This window comes from Salmo salar, chromosome ssa15 (genome assembly GCF_905237065.1).
Source record: "Salmo salar chromosome ssa15, Ssal_v3.1, whole genome shotgun sequence".
Taxonomy (NCBI): Eukaryota; Metazoa; Chordata; class Actinopteri; order Salmoniformes; family Salmonidae; genus Salmo; species Salmo salar.
Genome location: NC_059456.1, coordinates 96,598,401 through 96,615,879, shown reverse-complemented (window position 1 = coordinate 96,615,879; position 17,479 = coordinate 96,598,401). Strand labels below are relative to the sequence as shown.

The window sequence follows — 17,479 nt, the reverse complement described above, 5'->3', positions numbered from 1 at the left end:
CTTTTGATTTTCCCATGATGTCAAGCAAAGAGTCACTGAATTTGAAGATAGACCTTGAAATACATCCACAGGTACACCTCCAATTGACTCAAATGATGTCAATTAGCCTATCAGAAGATTCTAAAGCCATGACATCATTTTCTGGAATTTTCCAAGCTGTTTAAAGGCACAGTCAACTTAGTGTATGTAAACTTCTGACCCACTGGAATTGTGATACACTGAGTTATAAGTGAAATAATCTGTCTGTAAACAATTGTTGGAAAAATGACTTGTGTCATGCACAAAGTAGATGTCCTAACCGACTTGCCACAACTATAGTTTGTTAACAAGAAATTTGTGGAGTGGTTGAAAAACGAGTTGTAATGACTCCAACCTAAGTGTATGTAAACTTCCGACTTCAACTGTATATATATATATATATATATATATATATATATCTATTATAATGGTATATGTCATAATGGTATATGCCATAATGGTATATATGTAATGGTGTATCTATTATAATGGTATCCATTATAATGGTATTGTCACGTCACTCGTAAAGATGGGACCAAGGCGCAGCGGGAATGTGAATACTCATCTTCTTTATTGTGAAGAAAAACCAAAACAAACACTTAAACAAAACAACGACAAGAAAACAGTCCTGTGAGACATACAGCTACACATGGAACAACTACCCACAAAAACCCATGAAAAAACACCCCTACTAAATAGGACCTTCAATTAGAGGCAACAAGGAACAGCTGCCTCCAATTGAAGGTCAACCCAATAAACTACACATAGAAATAGAAAGACTAGAACGTACATTGAAATATACTAACATAGAACATTAACCACAAACCCCGAAACACATTAAACAAACACCCCCTGCCACGTCCTGACCAAACTACAATAACAAATAACCTCTTTACTGGTCAGGATGTGACAGTTATATATCATAATGGTATATTTTATAATGGTGTATATATATAATGGTATATATCATAATGGTGTATATGATAATGGTATATATTATAATGGTATATATCATAATGGTATATATTAATTAGTTAATTAGTTAATTAACTCAGGAATCACACGTGTGGAAGCACCTGCTTTCAATATACTTTGTATCCCTCATTTACTCAAGTGTTTCCTTTATTTTGGCAGTTACCTATAGTAGAGCAATTAAATACTGAAGTTGAGTTGTTGCTGACACTGTTTTGAGATGGTAGATAGATATTTTGTACACACGCACGCATGGGCACACATACACACACTTTGGTTCAGCGTACAGGGTCAGGTTGTTAGACTGCCTCTGTCTGTAGTCAAAACACAGGTCCTGTATCTGTGTATATACACTGTAAACCTGCTCTCATATCTACTGACACTGTGGGGAGGATAGCATTCCAGCCTACCATCTTCACACACACTCCAACCTATTATCTTCACAAACACTACAACCTACCATCTTCACACACACTCCGACCTACCATCTTCACACACACTCCAACCTACCATCTTCACAAACATTCCAACCTACCATCTTCACAAACACTCCATCCTACCATCTTCACACACACTCCATCCTACCATCTTCACACACACTCCAACCTGCCATCTTCACAAACACTCCAACCTGCCATCTTCACAAACACTACATCCTACCATCTTCACACAAACACTCCATTCTACCATCTTCACACAAACACTCCAACCTACCATCTTCACAAACTCTCCAACCTACCATCTTCACAAACACTCCATCCTACCATCTTCACACAAACACTCCAACCTGCCATCTTCTCACAAACACTCCAACCTACCATCTTCACACAAACACTAACTACCATCTTCACACAAACACTCCAACCTACCATCTTCACACAAACACTCCATACTACCATCTTAACACAAACACTCCAACCTACCATTTTCACACAAACACTCCAACCTACCATCTTCACACAAACACTCCAACCTACCATCTTAACACAAACACTCCCACCTATCATCTTCACACAAACACTCCAATCTACCATCTTCACACAAACACTCCCACCTACCATCTTCACACAAACACTCCCACCTATCATCTTCACACAAACACTCCCACCTATCATCTTCACACAAACACTCCCACCTACCATCTTCACACAAACACTCCCACCTACCATCTTCACACAAACACTCCAACCTACCATCTTCACACAAACACTCCAACCTACCATCTTCACACAAACACTCCAACCTACTATCTTCACACAAACACTCCAACCTACCATCTTCACACAAACACTCCAACCTACCATCTTCACACAAACACTCCAACCTACCATCTTCACACAAACACTCCAACCTACCATCTTAACACAAACACTCCCACTTATCATCTTCACACAAACACTCCCACTTATCATCTTCACACAAACACTCCCACTTATCATCTTCACACAAACACTCCCACCTACCATCTTCACACAAACACTCCCACCTATCATCTTCACACAAACACTCCCACCTATCATCTTCACACAAACACTCCCACCTATCATCTTCACACAAACACTTGAGTGTGTGTACGTGTGTGTATGCACAGACGAATGCACAGATACACGCACAGGTTTGACCACATACCAGCTTCAATTTACATATGCTGGTACTGATATTGATGTTGGAGATAATTTGTCAAGTAAGGCAGGCATACTATCCATCCATCTAAAGAGGAATGCAATGTATTGTATTACACTCTGAACTTTGAGCACAATCCATTCCTGGTTATTGAGTGGTACATACAGTACTTCCATGTGTGATTGATTTATTTAGTTGAAATATTTAAGCAAAACCAACTGTTCTGGAACCTTGTCTGTTAAGACCAACTGTTCTAGAATGTTGGTCTGAGGAGAACAGAGAACACCACTGGTTATCCATGTGTGATTGATTTAGTTGCATAAGTGCCATATGACTTCTATGGTAGTATTCTAGAATGTTGTCTGAGGAAAATGTTGGGGAATGTTGTTCTAAGGAGAGCACAATCTATGTAGAAGTAATGGCCTTAGAACTTCTATGGACCTGGTCTAGAATGTTGGTGTGAGAACTGCAGAACACACCAGTCAGTCTACAAGGTAATGTCCTAGTTATTAAACCTCCATCAGACAACATCATGGCCATCTGTCTGTTACACAGTATGCTTCATCCAGCCTATGAGACTCAGTCTGTTCTTTTCTCATTATTGATGGTATGATCTTCATAGGAAACAGTCTGTCCACTGGTCAGGGGTCAAGCTATTTTCCCAGGATTCTGTGTGTGTGTGTGTGTGTGTGTGTGTGTGTGTGTGTGTGTGTGTGTGTGTGTGTGTGTGTGTGTGTGTGTGTGTGTGTGTGTGTGTGTGTGTGTGTGTGCAGAGAAAGGGGGAAACCCAGAGCCCTGTAGTCATCATGTGTGTTGTGTGTAAACCATTGAATAAGGACACAATCCCTAACAGACACTGGCTTGTTGCCTGTATGGAGGAGAAAGGGAGAGAGTGGGTGTGTGTGTGGAACAAGGGAATGTTCTAGAGGTCATAAACCTCACTAAACTTACTGCAAGCTATCTAAACTTAACTTTCACTAGCCCATGGATATTAGCCTAATGCTGTTGTGTTAGTCTAAGCTAACTGCAGGCTAAACCTCTCCACTTAATTTTAGCCAGCCCATGGATATACAGTAAGCCTGTAATGTGGTTGTGTTGTTCTGTGGTGTGTTGCTACAGTGTGCTCAAGTACAATTAGCATTCACCTAGTCTCTTCCCCACTGCTGCTGTGTCTCAAAACACAAGCCTTAGCATTAGCATCCATGAATATAAGCTAAAGAGTATCTGCACAATGCAAGGATCAGTGATCCTCTTCTCTATCTGTCACCAATGTCTATCTGTATGGAGGAATAGTGGAGTAAGGAGGAAACGTGGGCCTTCTCTGTTTATCTCTGTCCCCATGTCTTTGTATTATCTTAAAAAAGACATATTTTGTATGTTTATTGGATAGAGGTGAATGGTAGGAGACAATGCTGAAAGAGCAGTAGGCCGGATTCGAACCCATGTTGGAAGCAGTTCATTGTACATGTTCTCCAGAGGCAGAAGCTGAGACCGCTAGGCCACGTCTTTGTTTTATTGAATGAGTTGTCTTCTGATGTGAAATCCAATAAGGGAAGCAGACAGACAGACAGACAACTTAATGCTGTCCTACTGAGGTCCATCTAATCAGGAGCCGTTCACACTAATGTTAGAAACAGTATAAGAAACGGAGGGAGGGCTAGACCAGAGATGGTCTTGGGTTGCGGTCCAATATATTCTGAACAAAAATATAAACGCAACATGTAAAGTGTTGGTCCCATGTTTCATGAGCTGAAATAAAAGATCCCAGAAATTTCCCATAGACACAAAAAGCTTATTTCTCTCAAATGTTGTGCACAAATTTGTTTACATCCCTGTTAGTGAGCATTTCTCCTTTGCCAACATAATCCATCCACCTGACAGGTCTGGCATATCAAGAAGCTGATTAAACAGCATGATCATTACACAGGTGCATCTTGTGCTGGGGACAATAAAAGGCCACTCTAAAATGTGCATGTTTTGAGGGAGCGTGCGATTAGCATGCTGACTGCTGGAATGTCCACCAGAGATCTTACCAGATAATTGAATGTTCATTTCTCTACCATAAGCCACAAACGTTGTTTTAGAGAATTTGGCAGTACATCCAACCTGCCTCACAACCGCAGACCACGTGTAACCACTGCAGACCAGTACCTCCATATCCGGCTTCTTCACCTGCGGGATTGTCTGAGACCAGCCATCTGGACAGCTGATGAAACTGTGGGATTTCACAACTGAAGAATTTCTACACAAACGTCGTCCTCACCAAGGTCTTGACCTGACTGCAGTTTGGTGTCGTAACTGACTTCAGTGGGAAAATGCTCACCTTCGATGTCCACTGGCATTCTGGAGAAGTGTGCTCTTCACAGCTGAACCCCGGTGTCAACTGTACCAGGCAGATAGAAAACAGCGTGACTGGTGTCGTGTGGGTTAAGCGGTTTGCTGATGTCAATGTTGTGAACAGAGTACCCCATGGTGGAGGTGGGGTTATGGTATGGGCAGGACAACGAACACAATTTGTATTTTATCTATGGCAATTTGAATTCACAGAGATACCGTGGTGAGATCCTGAGGCCCATTTGTCGTGCCATTCATCCGCATTAACATGAGGTGATGGCAGCGGATTATTGGCACGACAAATGGGCCTCAGGATCTCACCACGGTATCTCTGTGAATTCAAATTGCCATAGATAAAATATAAATTGTGTTCGTTGTCCTGCCCATACCATAACCCCATGCCGCAAGGATCTGTACACAACTCCTGGAAGCTGAAAATGTCCCAGTTCTTGTCCCAGTTCTTGCATGGCCTGCATACTCACCAGACATGTCACCCATTGAGCATATTTGGAATGCTCCGGATCGACGTGTACGACAGCACGTTCCAGTTCCCACTAAAATATCCAGTGACTTCGCACAGCCATTGAAGAGGAGTGGGACAACATTCCACAGGCCACAATCAGCAGCCTGATCAACTCTATGTGAAGGAGATGTGTTGCACTGCTTGAGACAAATAGTGGTCACACCAGATACTGACTGGTCTTCTGATCCACGCCCCTACCTTTTTTTTTAAAGGTATCGGTCAACAACAGATGCATATCAGTATTCCCAGTCATGTGAAATCCATAGATCAGGGCCTAATGAATTTATTTAAATTCACTGATTTACTTATATGAACTGCTGCTCGGTAAAATCTTTGAAATTGTTGCATGTTGCGTTTATATTTTTGTTCAGTGTAGATTTCCCTGTTAATCTGTACATTTACCAGTGCGAAGATTATGTATAGATATTCCAGGAAATGTATAGATCTTCTGAGAAATGTATAGATATCCCAGGAAATGTATAGATTTTCTGAGAAATGTATAGGCATTTATAGCCTATAAGACATCTCAAGAATGATGACTTTTGAAAAACCATTTCTCTCTCTCTCTCTCTCTCTCTCTCTCTCCCTCCCCCCTCTCTCTCTGTGTGCCTCTCTCTCTCTCTCTCTCTCTCGCTCACTCTCTGTCTCTCTCTCTCTCTCATGAAGGGAACTTAAGTATGTAAGGGTATCTCAATAAAGTAAGTAATAAAAAGTACCATTTCTCTCTCTCTCTCTCTCTCTCCCTCCCCCCCTCTCTCTCTGTGTGCCTCTCTCTCTCTCTCCTCTCCCCCACTCTCTCTCTCTCTCTCTCTCTCTCTCTCTCTCTCTCCCCACTTTCTCTCTTACTCCTCCAGCTGAGTGCCAACGCTTTGGTCTTCCTGTGTACCAACATGATAGGTATCTGTACCCACTACCCTGCCGAGGTGTCTCAGAGACAGGCCTTTCAGGAGACCAGGGGGTATATCCAGGCCCGGCTCTACCTGCAGAGAGAGAACCAGCAACAGGTAGGATATCACACACACACACACACACACACACACACACACACACACACACACACACACACACACACACACACACTCACAGGGAGGAGCACACACTTACACAAGCCATTACACTTGTTTACCGAAATATGCTTTCTTATTTTTGTGGGTCAACAGTATAGAGTATATCTGAATGCCTCTGTGTTCTACCATGTTCCCATGTTCTACCATGTTCCCATGCAGTATTCCTAAGAATGAATGGTACTCAAGGAAGTTACTCATTGAGACTTCTAGCTGTGAAACGCATGAAAACACATGAAAGTGAATGGGTTGAACTGAGTGCTTTTCTCTCTGCCTTTTCTTTCTCTCTGTCTTTCTCACTCTCTCCACATCCTCTCTCTCTCTCTCTCTCTCTCTCTCTCTCTCTCTCTCTCTCTCTCACTCCCTCCACATCCTCTCTCTCTCTCTCTCTCTGTCTTTCTCACTCCCCACATCCTCTCTCTCGCTCTCTCTCTCTCTCGCTCTCTCTCTCTGTCTTTCTCACTCCCTCCACATCCTCTCTCTCTCTCTCTTGCTCCGTCCACATCCTCTCTCTCTCTCTCTCTCTCTCTCTCTCTCTCTCTCTCATCTCTTTTGCTCCGTCCACATCCTCTCTCTCGCTCCCTCCACATCCTCTCTCTCTCGCTCCCTCCTACATCCTGCCTCTCTCTCTCTCTGCTTCTCTCTCCCTCTCTCGCTCCCTCCACATCCTCTCTCTCTCTCTCTCTCTCTCTGCTTCTCACTCCCTCCACTACCTCTCTCTCTCTCTCTGCTTCTCCCCCTCTCTCTCTGCTTCTCTCTCCCTCTCTCACTCCCTCCACATCATCTCTCTCTCAGTTCAAGGGGCTTTATTGGCATGGGAAACAACATGTTATCATTGCCAAAACAAGTGAAGTAGATAATATACAAAAGTGAAATAAACTTTAAAAATGAACAGTAAACATTACACATTAGAGTGTCTAGTTTGAGAAACAGACACCTCACAAGTCCTCAACTGGCAGCTTCATTAAATAGTACCCGCAAAACACCAGTCTCAACATCAACAGTGAAGAGGAGACTCCGGGAGTTGAAAAGAAAAAGCCATATCTCTGTCCAGTAAATGTGTTATTTTGCCCATGTTAATCTTTTCTTTTTATTGGCCAGTCTGAGATACGGCTTTTTTTTGTTGTCTAAAGAAGGCCAGTTTTATTGCTTCTTTAATCAGGACAACAGTTTTCAGCTGTGCTAACATAATTGCAAAATGTTTTTCTAATTATCAATTAGCCTTTTAAAATGATAAACTTGGATTAGCTAACACGACGTGACATTGGAACACAGGAGTGATGGTTGCTGATAATGGGCCTCTGTACGCCTATGTAGATATTCCAGAAAAAAATCTGCCGTTTCCAGCTACAAATCAAATCAAAGTTTATTCGTCACGTGCGCCTAATACAACAGGTGTAGACCTTACAGTGAAATGCTTACCTACAGGCCCTAACCAACACTGCAATTTTTAAGTAAAAAATTGGTATAAGGTGAACAATAGATAAGTATAGATATAAAAACAACAGAAAAAAGACAGTGAAAAATAACAGTAGAGAGACTATATACAGTAGAGAGGCTATATACAGTAGAGAGGCTATATACAGTAGAGAGGCTATATACAGTAGAGAAGCTATATACAGTAGAGAGGCTATATACAGTAGAGAGGCTATATACAGTAGAGAGGCTATATACAGTAGAGAGGCTATATACAGTAGAGAGGCTATATACAGTAGAGAGGCTATATACAGTAGAGAGGCTATATACAGTAGAGAGGCTATATACAGTAGAGAGGCTATATACAGTAGAGAGGCTATATACAGTAGAGAGGCTATATACAGTAGAGAGGCTATATACAGTAGAGAGGCTATATACAGTAGAGAGGCTATATACAGTAGCGAGGCTATATACAGTAGAGAGGCTATATACAGTAGAGAGGCTATATACAGTAGTGAGGCTATATACAGTAGAGAGGCTATATACAGTAGCGAGACTATATACAGTAGAGAGGCTATATACAGTAGAGAGACTATATACAGTAGAGAGGCTATATACAGTAGCGAGGCTATATACAGTAGAGAGGCTATATACAGTAGCGAGGCTATATACAGTAGAGGCTATATACAGTAGAGAGGCTATATACAGTAGAGAGGCTATATACAGTAGAGGCTATATACAGTAGAGAGGCTATATACAGTAGAGGCTATATACAGTAGCGAGGCTATATACAGGAGAGAGGCTATATACAGTAGAGGCTATATACAGTAGAGAGGCTATATACAGTAGAGAGGCTATATACAGTAGAGGCTATATACAGTAGCGAGGCTATATACAGTAGAGAGGCTATATACAGTAGCGAGGCTATATACAGTAGCGAGGCTATATACAGTAGAGAGGCTATATACAGTAGAGGCTATATACAGTAGAGAGGCTATATACAGTAGAGAGGCTATATACAGGAGAGGCTATATACAGTAGAGGCTATATACAGTAGAGGCTGGATACAGTAGCGAGGCTATATACAGTAGAGGCTATATACAGTAGCGAGGCTATATACAGTAGCGAGGCTATATACAGTAGCGAGGCTATATACAGTAGCGAGGCTATATACAGTAGAGGCTATATACAGTAGAGAGGCTATATACAGTAGCGAGGCATATATACAGTAGAGGCTATATATAGTAGCGAGGCTATATACAGTAGAGGCTATATACAGTAGCGAGGCTATATACAGTAGAGGCTATATACAGTAGCGAGGCTATATACAGTAGAGGCTATATACAGTAGAGGCTATATACAGTAGCGAGGCTATATACAGTAGAGAGGCTATATACAGTAGCGAGGCTATATACAGTAGAGGCTATATACAGTAGCGAGGCTATATACAGTAGCGAGGCTATATACAGTAGACAGGCTATATACAGTAGACAGGCTATATACAGTAGAGGCTATATACAGTAGAGAGGCTATATACAGAAGCGAGGCTATATACAGTAGCGAGGCTATATACAGAAGCGAGGCTATATACAGAAGCGAGGCTATATACAGAAGCGAGGCTATATACAGTAGCGAGGCTATATACAGTAGCGAGGCTAAATACAGTAGAGAGGCTATATACAGTAGCGAGGCTATATACAGTAGAGAGGCTATATACAGTAGAGGCTATATACAGTAGCGAGGCTATATACAGTAGCGAGGCTATATACAGTAGAGGCTATATACAGTAGCGAGGCTATATACAGTAGCGAGGCTATATACAGTAGCGAGGCTATATACAGTAGCGAGGCTATATACAGTAGAGGCTATATACAGTAGCGAGGCTATATACAGTAGCGAGGCTATATACAGTAGCGAGGCTATATACAGTAGCGAGGCTATATACAGACACCGGTTAGTCAGGCTTATTGAGGTAGTATGTACATGTAGATATGGTTAAAGTGACTATGCATATATGATAAACAGAGAGTAGCAGTAGCGTAAAAGAGGGGTTGGTGGGTGGCTGGACAAAATGCAGATAGTCCGGGTAGCCAATGTGCGGGAGCACCGGTTAGTAGGGCTAATTGAGGTAGTGTGTACATGAATGTATAGTTAACGTGACTACGCATATATGATAAACAGAGAGTAGCAGCAGCGTAAGAGAGGGGTTGGGGGGCACACAATGCAAATAGTCCGGGTAGCCATTTGATTACCTGTTCAGAAGTCTTATGGCTTGGGGGTAACAACTGTTGAGAAGCCTTTTTGTCCTAGACTTGGCACTCCGGTACCACGTGCCATGTGGTAGTAGAGAGAACAGTCTATGACTAGGGGGTGGCTGGGGTCTTTGACCATTTTTAGGGCCTTCCTCTGACACCGCCTGGTGTAGAGGTCCTGGGTGGCAGGCAGCTTAGCCCAGTACGCACTACCCTCTGAGCAGTGATGTACTGGGCCGTAAGCACTACCCTCTGAGCAGTGATGTACTGGGCCGTAAGCACTACCCTCTGAGCAGTTGCCGTACCAGGCAGTGATGCAACCAGCCAGGGTGCTCTTGATGTTGCAGCTGTATAACCTTTCGAGGATCTGGTTGCGCATTTAACATGTTGACAGAAATTAGGTGAAAGTGATTTAAATTTCCCTGCATTAAATTCCCCGTCCACTAGGAGCGCCGCCTCTGGGTGAGCAGTTTCCTGTTTGCTTATTTTCTTATACAGCTGACTGAGTGCGGTCTTAGTGCCAGCGTCCGTTTGTGATTGTAAATAAACAGCCACGAAAAGTATGGATTTTTGGCAAATAGTGTGGTCTACAGCTTATCATAAGATACTTTACTTCAGGCCAGCAAAATCAAGAGATTTTCTTAGATTTCGTGCACCAGCTGTTGTTTACAAATATGCACAGACCGCCCCCCCCCCACACTCGTCTTACCGGAGTGTGCTGTTCTATCTAGCCGGTGCAGGGTGTATCACGCTAGCTGAATATCCACGTCCTCATTCAGCCACGGTTCCATGAAACATAAGATGTTACAGTTTTTTATGTCCCTTTGGTAGGATATTCGTGATTGTACCTCGTCTAATTTATTATCCAATCATTGCACGTTGGCAAGTAATATTGACGGTAACGGCAGCTTTCCCACTCGCCGTCTGAGGATCCTTACGAGGCACCCCGCTCTGTGTCCTCTGTACCTGCGTCTCTTTCTCTTGCCAATGACGGGGATGTTAGCCTTGACGGGTGTTCGAAGTACATCCTTTGTGTCCTGTTTGTTGAAGAAAAAAGCTTTGTCTAATCCGAGGTGAGTGGTCGCTGTCCTGATATCCAGAAGCTCTTTTTTTGCCGTGCGATACGGTGGCAGAAACATTATAACAATAGTCTTTCACAACATTAACAATGTCTACACTGTATTTCAGTTATTTTAATGGACAACAACATGTGCTTTTCTTTCAAAATCAAGGACATTTCTAAGTGACCCCAAACGTTTGAACGGTAGTGTAGGTGCTGCTGCAGGCCCTCCTTGGTTGGTGACAGAAGCACCAGATCATCAGCAAACAGTGGACATTTGACTTCAGATTCTAGTAGGGTGAGGCTGGGTGCTGCAGACTGTTCTAGTGTCCTCGCCAATTTGTTGATATATATGTTGAAGAGGGTGGGGCTTAAGCTGCATCCCTGTCTCACCCGACGGCTCTGTGGGAAGAAATGTGTGTTTTTTGCCGATTTTAACTGCACACTGGTTGTTTGTGTACATGGATTTTATAATGTTGTATGTTTTTCCCCCAACACCACTTTCCATCAATTTGTATAGCAGACCCTCATGCCATATTGAGTCAAAGGCTTTTTTGAAATCAACAAAGCATGAGAAGGCTTTGCCTTTGTTTTGGTTTGTTTGTATGTCAATTAGGGTGTGCAGGGTCAATACGTGGTCTGTCGTACGATAATTTGCTAAAAAGCCAATTTGACATTTGCCCAGAATATTGTTTTCACTGAGGAAATGTACGAGTCTGCTATTAATGATAATGCAGAGGATTTTCCCAAGGTTGCTGTTGACTCTCTCTCTACTTCTCTCCCTCTCTCGCTCTGCTTCTCTCTCCCTCTCTCGCTCACTCCACATCATCGATCTCTCCATCTATCACTCTCTTTCTGCTTCTCTCTCTCTTCCCCCTTTTCCTCTCTCTATCATACACATTCTCCAGGAGCGCTTGCTGCTGTCGGTGCTTCCAAGGCACGTTGCCATGGAGATGAAGGCAGAAATCAACGCCAAGAAGGAAGATATGATGTTCCACAAGATCTACATCCAGAAACATGACAACGTCAGGTAACCATGCACACACACCAACAATTCCTCTTAAAAAACAGCAGAGGAGAGGATCCAATGTTCCTCCTTGGGACTTCTTCCTCCTATGTACCTTGAGAGGAATTCAGGAAACAAGGATAATGACAGTAACGTTTTCAGATGCTTCCCTGGACTACCTGAGCTAGCCTAAACTATCTTGACTACCTGAGCTAGCCTAAACTATCTTGACTACCTGAGCTAGTCTAAACTATCTTGACTACCTGAGCTAGTCTAAACTCTCTGGACTACCTGAGCTAGTCTAAACTCTCTGGACTACCTGAGCTAGTCTAAACTCTCTTGACTACCTGAGCTAGTCTAAACTATCTGGACTACCTGAGCTAGTCTAAACTATCTGGACTACCTGAGCTAGTCTAAACTATCTTGACTACCTGAGCTAGTCTAAACTATCTTGACTACCTGAGCTAGTCTAAACTATCTTGACTACCTGAGCTAGTCTAAACTATCTTGACTACCTGAGCTAGTCTAAACTATCTTGACTACCTGAGCTAGTCTAAACTCTCTGGACTACCTGAGCTAGTCTAAACTCTCTTGACTACCTGAGCTAGTCTAAACTATCTGGACTACCTGAGCTAGTCTAAACTATCTTGACTACCTGAGCTAGTCTAAACTATCTGGACTACCTGAGCTAGTCTAAACTATCCACTCACCATAAAGGTGTGTTGCATTGACAATTCCCCAGAGATTGTCTATCTTATTCTGTCAGTGTTTGTAAAGAGTCATTGATAAAGGGGGCAACAGCGCCATCTGTTGTTGTTTTCCCCTCTTCCTTTTAATTCCTATCACAGGTTAGAAAATGAGAACCATACTGAGACGTTTTCACTGGAGAGAGATAGGGGGGGATTGCTGAAGGAAGGAAGGAGGGAGGTGACCTATATGGGCCTAGACGGAAAGCAGACCAGCATAAATGTCTCTCTGTCTCTGTCAGTCTCTCTGTCTCGCTCTCTCTGTCTCTCTCTGTTTCTCTCTCTGTGTCTCTCTCTCAACACACAGACTGGAAGGCGCTAGACCATGTTAATTATGGATTATTGATCTCTCTCTGTCTCTGTTTATCTCTGTCTCTCTCTGTGTCTCTCTCTCCTTCTCTCTCAACAGACAGGCTGGGAGGCACTAGACCATGTTAATTATGGGTTATTGATCTCTCTCTCTCTGTCTCTTCCTCACTCCCTCTCTCTCTTTATTTCTCTCTCTCAACTTCTCTTCCTCTTACACTCATTTTCTCTTTGTTGTCTTTCTCCCTCTTCATCCGACAGTATACTGTTTGCAGACATCGAAGGATTCACCAGCCTGGCATCACAATGCACAGCACAAGAGTTGGTGATGACACTGAATGAACTTTTTGCTCGCTTTGACAAACTAGCTTCGGTAAGCAGTTAGTTAGATTTTAGTGTTATATGTCAATCTTCTACTTTTATGCTGTTTATTCACCAATAGTGCGGTTGCGCATGTCTGACTGTGTGTGTGTCTGTGTACTACAGGAGAACCACTGTCTGAGGATAAAGATCCTTGGGGACTGCTACTACTGTGTGTGTGTCTGTGTACTACAGGAGAACCACTGTCTGAGGATAAAGATCCTTGGGGACTGCTACTACTGTGTGTGTGTCTGTGTACTACAGGAGAACCACTGTCTGAGGATAAAGATCCTTGGGGACTGCTACTACTGTGTGTGTGTCTGTGTACTACAGGAGAACCACTGTCTGAGGATAAAGATCCTTGGGGACTGCTACTACTGTGTGTGTGTCTGTGTACTACAGGAGAACCACTGTCTGAGGATAAAGATCCTTGGGGACTGCTACTACTGTGTGTGTGTCTGTGTACTACAGGAGAACCACTGTCTGAGGATAAAGATCCTTGGGGACTGCTACTACTGTGTGTGTGTCTGTGTACTACAGGAGAACCACTGTCTGAGGATAAAGATCCTTGGGGACTGCTACTACTGTGTGTGTGTCTGTGTACTACAGGAGAACCACTGTCTGAGGATAAAGATCCTTGGGGACTGCTACTACTGTGTGTGTGTCTGTGTACTACAGGAGAACCACTGTCTGAGGATAAAGATCCTTGGGGACTGCTACTACTGTGTGTGTGTCTGTGTACTACAGGAGAACCACTGTCTGAGGATAAAGATCCTTGGGGACTGCTACTACTGTGTGTGTGTCTGTGTACTACAGGAGAACCACTGTCTGAGGATAAAGATCCTTGGGGACTGCTACTACTGTGTGTGTGTCTGTGTACTACAGGAGAACCACTGTCTGAGGATAAAGATCCTTGGGGACTGCTACTACTGTGTGTGTGTCTGTGTACTACAGGAGAACCACTGTCTGAGGATAAAGATCCTTGGGGACTGCTACTACTGTGTGTGTGTCTGTGTACTACAGGAGAACCACTGTCTGAGGATAAAGATCCTTGGGGACTGCTACTACTGTGTGTGTGTCTGTGTACTACAGGAGAACCACTGTCTGAGGATAAAGATCCTTGGGGACTGCTACTACTGTGTGTCTGGGCTGCCTGAGCCCCGGGCCGACCACGCCCACTGCTGTGTGGAGATGGGAGTGGACATGATCGAGGCCATCTCGTGAGTCACACACACACAGACAGGCAAACACGCAGACAGGCAAACACACAGACAGGTACACATACATTCACAAATGAATGATGTATGTCTTTGAATTAGTAAGAAACATACAATCTATCGTAACAGGTGGTTTTTGGTGTGTGTGTCTATCTCTGTCTGTGTGTGTTTGTGTGTGTATGTGTGTGTGTGTGTGTGTGTGTGTGTGTGTGTGTGTGTGTGTGTGTGTGTGTGTGTGTGTGTGTGTGTGTGTGTGTGTGTGTGTGTGTGTGTGTGTGTGTGTATATCTCTGTGTGTGTGTGTGTGTGTCTATCTCTGCGTGTGTGTCTATCTCTGCGTGTGTGTCTATCTCTGCGTGTGTGTGTGTGTGTCTATCTCTGCGTGTGTGTGTGTCTATCTCTGCGTGTGTGTGTGTCTATCTCTGTGTGTGTGTGTGTGTGTGTGTGTGTCTGTCTGTGTGTGTGTGTGTGTGTGTGTGTGTGTGTGTGTGTGTGTGTGTGTGTGTGTGTGTGTGTGTGTGTGTGTGTGTTATCTCTGTGTGTGTGTGTGTGTGTGTGTGTGTGTATATCTCTGCGTGTGTGTTTCTGCGTGTGTGTGTGTGTGTGTCTATCTCTGCGTGTGTGTGTGTCTATCTCTGCGGTGTGTGTGTGTGTGTGTGTGTGTGTGTGTGTGTGTGTGTGTGTGTGTGTGTGTGTGTGTGTGTGTGTGTGTGTGTGTGTGTGTATATATCTCTGTGTGTGTGTATATCTCTGTGTGTGTGTCTATCTCTCTGTGTGTGTGTGTGTGTGTCTATCTCTGTGTGTGTGTGTGTGTGTGTGTCTATCTGTGTGTGTGTGTGTCTATCTGTGTGTGTGTGTGTCTATCTGTGTGTGTGTGTGTGTGTGTCTATCTGTGCGTGTGTGTGTGTCTATCTCTGCGTGTGTGTGTGTCTATCTCTGCGTGTGTGTGTGTCTATCTCTGCGTGTGCGTGTGTGTGTGTGTCTATCTCTGCGTGTGTGTGTGTCTATCTCTGCGTGTGTGTGTGTCTCTACAGGCTGGTGAGAGAGGTCACAGGGGTCAACGTGAACATGCGTGTGGGTATCCATAGTGGCAGGGTCCACTGTGGGGTGCTGGGACTCAGGAAGTGGCAGTTTGACGTCTGGTCCAATGACGTCACACTAGCCAATCACATGGAGGCAGGGGGCGCGGCAGGGTAAGCCCCTCCCACCAAAACACCATGAGAAACTCCTATAGATTTACTCTGACCACTTGGTTCGGCATACAAGTTCAGGTTGTAACATTTATTGTCCATTTTTTAAAAACATTTTCAGGTGTCTTTGGCTTACAGGCATATGGCTTAGACGCATTACAATTAAACAGAAATAGCACAATAAATGCAACTAGATGTGGGGCATCGTAATAAAGTGTCGGTATTGATTAAACTCTTTCTGGCATTGCAGTCCCCGATATTGAAAATGTCCTCTGATACATTGGTTTTCAAGCCTCTCCTCTGGGACACCCAGCCGTTCCATGTATTTGAACTATTCCACAGCTAGCACACCTGATTCAGCTTGCCAACTAATTATCAAGCCCTTGATTAGGTGACTCAGACTAGCTAGTTATTAAGGGCTATACCAAAATGGTGCAATGTCGGGGGGTCCCAGAGGAGAGGTTTGAAAACTACTGCTCTGATAATAGTGTGTGAATGTGACCCCTATTTGTCCCTGTGTGTGGTACCAGCCGTATCCACATCACCAAGGCCACCCTACAGTACCTGAATGGGGACTATGAGGTGGAGCCAGGGTTCGGAGGGGACAGGAACGCCTATCTCAAGGAGAACAACATCGAGACATTCCTGGTGCTGGGATGCAGCCAGAAAAGGGTCTGTAGTTTATTTAACAAGTTTAATAAATCGTTTTTCTACTACAGATGAAGAAGAACAAGTATACTTTATAGTTTTCAGATCACAGAAACTCTTCATTGCCTTTAGTTATCCATTTATTCTTTGATCTCCTCGTTTTTGTGTTTCTGCTGGATAGCACTCCTGGATAGTTCAATTCATTGTATTATCAAAAATAATGTGCATTCTTCAAAATCTCTCTCTGACTCTTCTGTATAGACAAAATAGACTGAACAATGTTTAACACATTCAGATGTCCAGTGTGATTAAGGTCCATTGCTGTGGTCTGTTCCCTCCCTGCAGAAAGAGGAGAAGGCAGCGATGGCCAAGAGTGCCATGATGCAGCGGGCACGTGCCAACTCCACTGAGGGCCTAATGCCATGCTGGGTACCCGACACAAGGTTCTCCAGGACCAAGGACTCCAAGGTCTTCAGACACATGGTGAGAGACACACTCTGGGAGGGATGATGAGGGAGGGATGGAGGCTAGATGAGGGAGGGAGGGAGGCTGGATGAGGGAGGGAGGGAGGGAGGGAGGGAGGGAGGGAGGGAGGGAGGGAGGGAGGGAGGGAGGGAGGGAGGGAGGGAGGGAGGGAGGGAGGAGGAGAGGAGGGAGGCTGGATGAGGGAGAATGGATGGATGAGGGAGGGAGGGATGGAGGGATGAGGGATGGATGGAGGGAGGGATGGATGAGGGATGGATGG

General features: G+C 43.9%; 1 protein-coding gene across 4 annotated transcripts in view; it reads left to right on the top strand.

Annotated features, from left to right (window-relative positions):
- The window catches only part of LOC106572701 (adenylate cyclase type 6), a 116,263-nt gene that overhangs the window by 78,154 nt on the left and 20,630 nt on the right, over window positions 1-17,479 (top strand). For 3 of the 4 annotated variants that reach the window (XR_006759303.1, XM_045696368.1, XM_045696367.1), the window contains exons 4-10: window positions 6,325-6,474; window positions 12,171-12,292; window positions 13,582-13,693; window positions 13,807-14,900; window positions 15,931-16,089; window positions 16,617-16,758; window positions 17,080-17,217. Coding sequence is in view for 3 of the 4 variants with exons in the window: in XM_045696368.1 (XP_045552324.1) it covers window positions 6,325-6,474; window positions 12,171-12,292; window positions 13,582-13,693; window positions 13,807-14,900; window positions 15,931-16,089; window positions 16,617-16,758; window positions 17,080-17,217 (1,917 nt within the window). In the remaining variant the exon portion in view is untranslated. The remainder of the gene's footprint in view (window positions 1-6,324; window positions 6,475-12,170; window positions 12,293-13,581; window positions 13,694-13,806; window positions 14,901-15,930; window positions 16,090-16,616; window positions 16,759-17,079; window positions 17,218-17,479) is intronic. The other variant, XM_045696369.1, reaches the window with a different exon arrangement.